General features: G+C 47.2%; 1 protein-coding gene and 1 long non-coding RNA gene across 2 annotated transcripts; one reads left to right on the forward strand and one right to left on the reverse strand.

Annotated features, from left to right (window-relative positions):
* The first annotated feature begins 266 nt into the window (after nucleotides 1–266).
* Nucleotides 267–1810, forward strand: LOC107274354. The gene is made up of 3 exons (XR_001539431.2): nucleotides 267–335; nucleotides 418–518; nucleotides 1721–1810. It is a non-coding gene; the product is annotated as an uncharacterized LOC107274354 (long non-coding RNA).
* A 3656-nt stretch (nucleotides 1811–5466) lies between these two features.
* On the reverse strand, nucleotides 5467–7189 carry LOC107274353. Its single transcript, XM_015753404.1, has 2 exons — nucleotides 6905–7189; nucleotides 5467–6327 (listed from the first exon to the last, which is right to left on the reverse strand). Exons 1-2 carry the CDS (start codon nucleotides 7187–7189, stop codon nucleotides 5467–5469), a joined length of 1146 nt encoding a protein of 381 aa, XP_015608890.1.
* Nucleotides 7190–7960: the final 771 nt, after the last annotated feature.

Genomic DNA, 7960 nt, shown 5'->3' on the forward strand with positions numbered 1-7960 from the left:
TAGGTTCCTATGTTACTTGGAATTTGTCCATTGTGTAGCCAGCAACAATAATTTTTCGGCGTAAATTTTTGGGTTGAACGTACTATTAGCAAGACACTGCAAGGTGCTTCGTGTGTCTGATAGGATAACAGTTTCCATAATCTTTTTATTTTGAATCAGTTGGAGGGCTTCGAGAATAGCAGATGCTTCCGCAAAGAAGATAGAGGCTTTATTGCTATACCTAAACTTCCTGGATAAATCAAGGTTCTTGTCAAAGATTGCTGCTCCACATCTCTCAGGGGAGGAGGATCGCGACCCGTCTGTATAGATATATATCCAGTTTCGGAATTCATTACGTAAGTAAGTGGATAATCTATCATTGGGGTTCTCCACCCCCCTTAGTGTAGTACCAAACTCAAGGTTGACATTCATATGAAGGAATTGGACTGCTAGTCGAATGGAAAAGCAAATAGGAAGTGGATGTTCGATGATTCTATCTTGATATCTCCTGGAGGCTAACCAGTTTGAAAAAAGAAAAGGTGAGTTCTTTTTATTATTAGACCGATCTACCAATTCCTCCAGAAGCTTCATTTTCCCATGAATAGGGTGACCCCTTATTGATAAGGTTCTAATTATATATCTCGACGATAAGAATCGCCTTATCAGACAAAGAGGCGGTTCGCCTGCCATAGCCAAGATAGCATTGGTGGGAGTGGATATCATGAGTCCCAGGGCAGAGCGCAGTGCCGCGTACTGAATGCGGTCGAGAGCTAGGAGAGAGCTAGTATTGCCATTCCCATAGCATAATGATCCCCAGTCTATTATGGATCTCGTTAAGGCGTTGTATACTAATAATAATATATTAGGATGAGCTCCCCAGTTTATTCGCGAGATCGCATTAATGACCCGAAGAGAAGCGCGAGCTTTTTCTGTGGTCTTACGAATATGCTGGTTCCAACTGAGTTTATGGTCAAGCCAAAATCCGAGGAATTTTGCAACCGGGGATCAATGGATCGGGTGATTATCTATGAGGACTGAGTAATTGTGCCAGTCATTCCTTTTCCGTGAGAAAATTGTAAATTGAGATTTCCTAGGAGAAATGGAAAGGCCTATATTTTTAAGCCACATTGATAGTGATACAAGTGCAGAGTTGAGAACCGAAGTGATGTATGCGGGATCTTCATGCGAGAAATAAATAACGATGTCATCTGCATATAATAGAACGCGACATAGTGAACCAACATGTAACAAGATATTCCTTATATATATATTAAATAGTAAAGGACTAAGGACTGTACCTTGGGGTAATCCTATTTCCATAATTCTAGAGCCTATGAGGGATGATCCATGATAGAAATGTGCAGTCCGTGTAGTGAGGATAGAAGCGATGCAGGATATAATATTAGAAGGGAGACCGATGTCGATTAGTTCTTGGATAAGGATATAAGGGAGGACATTATCATATGCTCCAGCCAAGTCCAAGAATACCGCTCCAAGCGATTCTCCTCTTACGAAAGTGAGGTTGATGTCAGTACAGAGGATGGCCAGGTTGTCAGAACATGATCTGCCCTTTCTGAATCCAAACTGATTTTTGGGAATAAACCGATTGTTTTCGATCCACCATTCGATTTTAGTTAGAATAATTCTTTCAAATATCTTTAAACAGCAAGAAGAAAGGGCGATCGGTCTGAAACCGTCGCCTTTAGGTTTAGGTAATAATGACACATTAAATTTTTTCCAGTCTTCTGGAACAGAGCCGGAATTGTAGAACCCTTCAAGTAGGCCACGGAGAATTTCAAGAGCTTCAGTAGGTAAGTTTTTGAACAAATTGTTATTAATAAGGTCCGGGCCTGCTGCAGATTTAGTCTTAGAACGGTTTATAGCAGATATCAATTCTTCAAAGCTAATACCCGAAAATAATTCTATTAAAGGACTATAAAATGGATTCAGGGGAGGAGGAATATGGATCATCGGAGGAGCTATTTTATCGATGGAATGGAGAACCGATGCCGACCTTGATCGGCAGACAAATTCACTAGTGATCTAGATTTGAAAGCTTTGATTATATTCCACATCTTAGAGGGATCCATCTTATTATTTATAGATGAACAAAACCTTTTGAAACTACTCCGTTTCTCCCTAGAGAAGACTTTCCTGGAGTTTTTTAGTTTGATTTTGTACATTTCCAGGTTATCAGGAGTAGGTTGATACTTAATTTTTGCAAAGGCTGCCTTTCTCTCAGCAAGCGCCTTCCGACATTCAGCATTCCACCAAGGAGCTGGAGGAGCTGTGAGGTTCCTCAATTTACCACCTGCACGATGAGCCCCGGACTTCTCAGCCGATTCAAGGAGATGTTCTGTAAAACGACTGTACTTCTCCTCAAGGTTGGTATTGAAGGAGTCATTGTCTAATGTGAAGAGCTTAGATCTTTGACCAAATTTATTCCAGTCAACATCATCCATGTTTAACCTAGGCCGGCCTCTAGAGGAAACAACATGGAATGAGTTCACCGAAATTAAGATGGGAAGATGATCACTGCCGGCTGGATCGTCCATAGTCTTCCAAAAAACAGATAAGAGAATGTCCGAAGAAGCCAGGGTGATATCTGGCACACTGGAATTAAGCATCGAGTAAGTGATCCTAGTAGCACTACCATTGTTAATGACAGAGAAGTCCGAATTATCAAGAGCATTTGATAAGTTAATACCCGCTTGGTTGGAGCCCGAGCTAGCCCATATCGGGTTCTGGGCATTAAAGTCTCCACAGATTAAGGTGTTCGCCTGCGACAACTGATTGAGAAAGGTTATCCAATTTGTAGAAGAAGTAGAAAAGTTGGGAGGCCTATATAAAGAGAAAATCCTTAAAGGAGCAGAGATAGGTCCAGATAGAAGTTCTACGCCAACCATCTCCAATCCGCCAGTAATGACGGGAGGTATATTAATAACTCTAAATTGCATTGAATCCCTCAATAGAATCGCCACCCCGCCATAGCTTCCACCAGTGATTCTGTCTTTTCTGACGATTTTAAAATTCTTAATTTTTATTTGTTGATCAGGATTCCACCACGTCTCCGAGATACAGAGGACATGTGCATCTTTGGCTAAAATCTGGAGTTCTGAAATAGAAGACCTTAAACTGCGTGCATTCCATTGAATAATTCTCAAATTATTTATAGGGGCCATTTCTAATTGAATCTAGGTAAGCACAATTGGTTTACTAAATAAATAAATTAAATGAATCAACTATTTAACTAGGTAGCTGCACAACGATAAACATATATAAATATATAAACAAAACTATTTAAACATAAACGTTCAGAAAATTGATCCAATCAAACTTATGTATGCTAGACCTAAAGCAAAGTATAGTTCTATATTTGGAAGGCTTCCGAACATACCCCTCTTATAGAGTCCTCAGGGATTGTTCATTTAGGAGCCTTATCATACTCTCCTCTATGAAGCCAATAATGGAGCCAACTTTTTTGTTTACTTCTCTACTGATAAATTCCTTAAGATTTAGTATCTGATTTTAGAGAGAGTAGCACCAACAGAAAGATTCTGGTTCTTGACAGGATGATGATCGGGATCTGAGATCTGGGGATCGCAACCTATTTCGTTCTGAAGCCCTGGATTAAGCCCCTGAACTTCTTCCACTTCAGCCGAGTTGTGGAATTGGTCAGCAATTGTATCTCTAGGTTTGGTAAGAGGGACCCCGCACTTTAAATTAGCCTCTTTGTAAGAGATGCCTTCATGAGCCATCAATTGTCTGATCTTTTTTTGAAGGGTGAAAACTGGGCATCTAACTGAGTCGGCTCTGTGATCGCAGCTGGAGCAGTTGACACAATATTGTGAATTTGACTCGCAAGCATTAATTGCATGTTCACCCCCACAGTTGACACATCTCAAGGAACTTCTACAGTTGGAGGTAACGTGTCCAAAACGTTGGAAAGAGAAACACCGTATAATGGGGGGTATATATGGCTCAATTGGGCATTCAACCAGCCATACATTGATGCTCCCCGGGAGAGAGTCACCTGCAAACACTACTTTAATTGCGGAAGAGGGAACCCTCGTTCTCGAGCCATCAACGCCTATGGCGGTGCGAAATATTCTTTCAATCCGGATTACTTCCGGAGTATGGGGATCCTGAACCTTGGAAGAAATGCCTTCGGAAATGAATTCGATAGACAATTCGGGATCGACATTCCTAATAACACCCACTTTTGTAGTTTTGAAGTCAGGAATATAGGCCCACCATTCGTTATCCGAGTTCTGAATTGAGCAGACAAATTCGTTGGCATATGAGTGTGATTCAAAGGTAACTATCAGCTTATCCCTACCATCTCTGGAGAGAGTCAAGATGCCCTGGAAATTAACTAGTCTCTTCGCTATGGAAAAAGGGTGGTATCTAGCTATATTTTTGGATACATCTCTGTTGCAGATATATACAATAAAGGGAGCCTTAGAAACCTCAGAGTAACGGTTGGAAAACTGGGACCTGATGTTTTCTCGTAGGTTAGATGGTGGTAACGGTAAGATTTTATTAGGAGGCGAAAGGGCTGTTGCTTCTAGAGTAGGGGAAGATGATTCCCTATTTCTTTTTTTATTGTTCAAGATCTCAGTCTCTGCCATCACAAGGTAAGTCACACGCGGCCACTAAAGTTATAGAAGAGAAAAAAAAAGAAAAAGAACAAAAAAACTAATATGTTGACTAATGAATCGCAGGGAAAGAGAGGAGGTTCAGATTGATGTTACTGACAATGGAGCCTAGCTAAAATTTAATATTACTCCCCAAACTCGACTCAAGGAGACTGAAATCTACAAGCTGAACAGTAGAGTGATAATATTCGCGGTGATACCGCCTAACGATTTGCGACTAGGAGTATTATTGTGTGTTTGTACGGTAAGAACAGCTTAAAAAAAAAAACAAAAAAAAACCTTCTCCCAGGGTTAAACAGAACAGCACGGAACGAAAGGACATGGACAGGATACAGGAGACGACACGACTTATCTGCGTTTGAACCCAATGGAATCTTATAAAGCGTGAGATAAATCTCAAGATTCCCCGGGGAGAAAAACCAGGCCACGCACGTCGACTCCCAAGTTCCTCGTTCCGTGGTAAACTGGGGCTACACTCCAAATTAACACTCCTAAATCGCGCGAACTTATGTTAGGAAAAATTGATTTAGTTTATTAAATAAATAAATCTAGAATAGATACAGATTAAAATAATCGCTAAATTGAATTGAAGTAAAAAAGTCTAGATTATAATGATAACGGAACAGAATTGAGTATTCTGATAATTATAACTTTTGCTACGAGCACGTTTTCAATAAAGACGACACGTTTGCAGCTAGACGACGATGTACACCGCGCAACGGTCCGAACCAGAATCGTTGCTCGGCTTTCTCTGGCCGGCCAGGGGTCGACCGGAATACGCACGGTCTTAGGACCCCTGGACTTCCCCTCGCCTGCCGCCGTGCCCTTTCTACAGGCGGCCGGAACTGTTCCCGGCGGCACGCTTAGCAGCACAGCGCAGACACCGGTCCCGTTCGGTGCCTCGCTCGCTGCACTTCTCGCAGTAGCGACGCTTCGGCTGCCGGCAGTCCCGGTGCCGATGGCCTGTCGCTCCGCAATTCCAACATTTCGGGGCCTCGCGAAGGCCGATCTCCCCACAATCGACCCACCCCTTCAGGGTTTTCCACTGGTCGACCGTGAGTCGGCCGACCGCGGCTACCGCTGCGCCCAGGGCTTCACCCTGGCTTTCGCCGAGAGTTCCGTTGTTCGGCCGCGGTTTCTTCGTTGGACCCCTTAACTGCGATCGGTCCCGTAACCGCTTTCGCTTCTCCGCGCCGCGCTCTCGGCCGTAGGCGGCTTCCCACTGGGTGCCGGACTCCGGTCTCGCTGTTGACGCCGGGCCATCCTCCGCCGGATCGTCTTCCTCGACGGTGGGCTCGTCGTCCCAGCGGACCCTTGACCGGGCTCGGCGCGGTGCTGGGTGGGGCGGGCTCACCTCTCCGGTCCGTCGGGCAGGCGCCGGGCGCACGGCCTCCTTTAAAGCCGGCGGCTTCTCCTCCCGGGCTTCCAGTGTCGCCTCGTCGGCCCGCTCCTCCCCTCTCTCCGGGTAGTCGGCCAGGAGGGCGTCCTCGACGGCCCATACCGGGAGACCCCGGATGAGTGACGCGCTCAGTCGCGTCTCCTCCTCCCGTGCGGCCTTCTCCCGCTCCCGGGTCAACATGGCCCTCAGGCCCTCGAGTTCCTGCGGCAGGAGTTCGACCACGACCTTCCCCGTCGTTCCGCCGGTCTCTATCCGCTCCGGACTCGCTGGGTCGGCCATGCTTTCGTAAATCTGAAACAGAATCGTTCTCGTTTCTAATCCTGTTTCTGACCTCCATGCCTTCAGGTCCTTGATGTGCACCTTTCCGATCGGTTTCCCCTGTTCGATCCGGAGTTCGTACAAGACCGGAGAAATTACGCGTCCTATCCAATAGGGTCCCGCGAATTTCGGTGCTAATTTCGCCGCAATCCAATTCGCCGAGAAGGATAGTACTCGATTCCTTTTCCATAACTTATCCCCCTCTTGGAATTCCCTCGCCGTCCTTCCTTCTTGCGTTATAATAGTGGGCCTGCCGTTGCCAGGCTTCCGCTATGTGTCGCTGGGCTAAGTCCCTCAGCGCGGACAATCGAGTCATTCTTTCCGCCCAGTCTTCCACTGGCCGCAGTTCTCATCCCTCGCGCCTGATGCCCCCTCCCTCGATGCGACCTACCCGTGGCTCTCTTCCTAGATTCAGGAACGCCGGCGTTAGCTTCGTGGTCGTATGCACAGAGGTATTTACGGCGAAGCGGAATTCCGCGATGTGGACATCCCACTCCCGGTGGTCCTCTTCCAGGAGTCAGGCGATCATCGTTTTCAATGGACGGTTCACCCTCTCCACCGGGTTTGCCTGAGCGTGATACGGCGGCGTTGTGGAGTGGTGAATACCATAAGCCTTGGTCACTTCATCCACCGTCCTGTTCACGAACTCCGTCCCGTTATCCGTGAGTAGCACCTCCGGTGCTCCAAATCGGAACACGATCAGGTCTTCGAACGCCTTGGCAATGTTCTTCCCGTTGGCCTTCCGCAATGGCACGCATTCTATCCAGCGTGTGTAAAGATCTTGGAAGACCAGCAGGTATGCGTTCCCCGCACAGCTTGGTGGAAACGGCCCCATTATGTCTGCGGCTACTACCGTCCACGGTTCTTCCACCAACCGTCGGCCCATTAGCCCTGCTGGCGGCTGCCGCTGCACCTTCTGTGCTTGGCACACCGTGCAGGTTCGTACCCAATGAACTATGTCGTGGTACATTCCTGGCCAATACCAATCTCTGGCCAATCGGCGATAAGTCTTCTCTACGCCCGGGTGGCCTGCCGAGGGCTTCTCGTGCGCCTCGTGCCAGGCGGTTTCCCTGTCCCGGACTGACACCACTAGCTTCCACTCGTCGGCGGCGTCCAGCACTCCGGCGAGCAAGGGATCTACCCGGCGGTACTAGAGCCTATCACCGTCGATGGTCCATCCAGGGAACTGCTTCGGGTTCCTCTCCACTTGTTGCCATCGCTGTTCGTACCAGGAGTCCCTTTTTTCCTCGATCTCGGCCACGTCCTCCTGGCGGATTCATGCATCCTGGATAAGGCGTATGGTACATGGTGTAAGGCTCCCTTCCGGTGCACTATCTCGTAGTCATACTCCAGGAGATTCAGTGCCCAGCGCACCAACCTGCCCGTCGGGTTCTTCAGGTTGTGGAGCCATCTTAAACTGTGGTGGTCGGTGATTACGGTGAAGCTGTATCCTTCCAGGTACGCCCGAAACTTCCCGATCGCCCACACCACCGCTTCTTGCTCGGTTACCGTGTAATTCTTTTCGGCGTCCGATAGCGTCCGACTGGCGAAAGCGATCACGTGCTCGCCATCGGCGGACAATAGGCTCAACACGGCTCCGAGTCCT

This window comes from Cephus cinctus, unplaced genomic scaffold (assembly GCF_000341935.2).
Source record: "Cephus cinctus unplaced genomic scaffold, Ccin1 Ccin1_scaffold2788, whole genome shotgun sequence".
NCBI lineage: Eukaryota > Metazoa > Arthropoda > Insecta > Hymenoptera > Cephidae > Cephus > Cephus cinctus.

What these genes read in the sequence shown, in the direction of transcription:
- LOC107274353 (XM_015753404.1), bottom strand. Translation starts at nt 7,189, where the DNA reads ATGGGGCCGTTTCCACCAAGCTGTGCGGGGAACGCATACCTGCTGGTC. An exon ending in AGGCAAACCCGGTGGAGAGG is followed by an intron (nt 6,328 to 6,904) that starts GTGAACCGTCCA and finishes ATTCTGTTTCAG; the next exon opens with ATTTACGAAAGCATGGCCGA.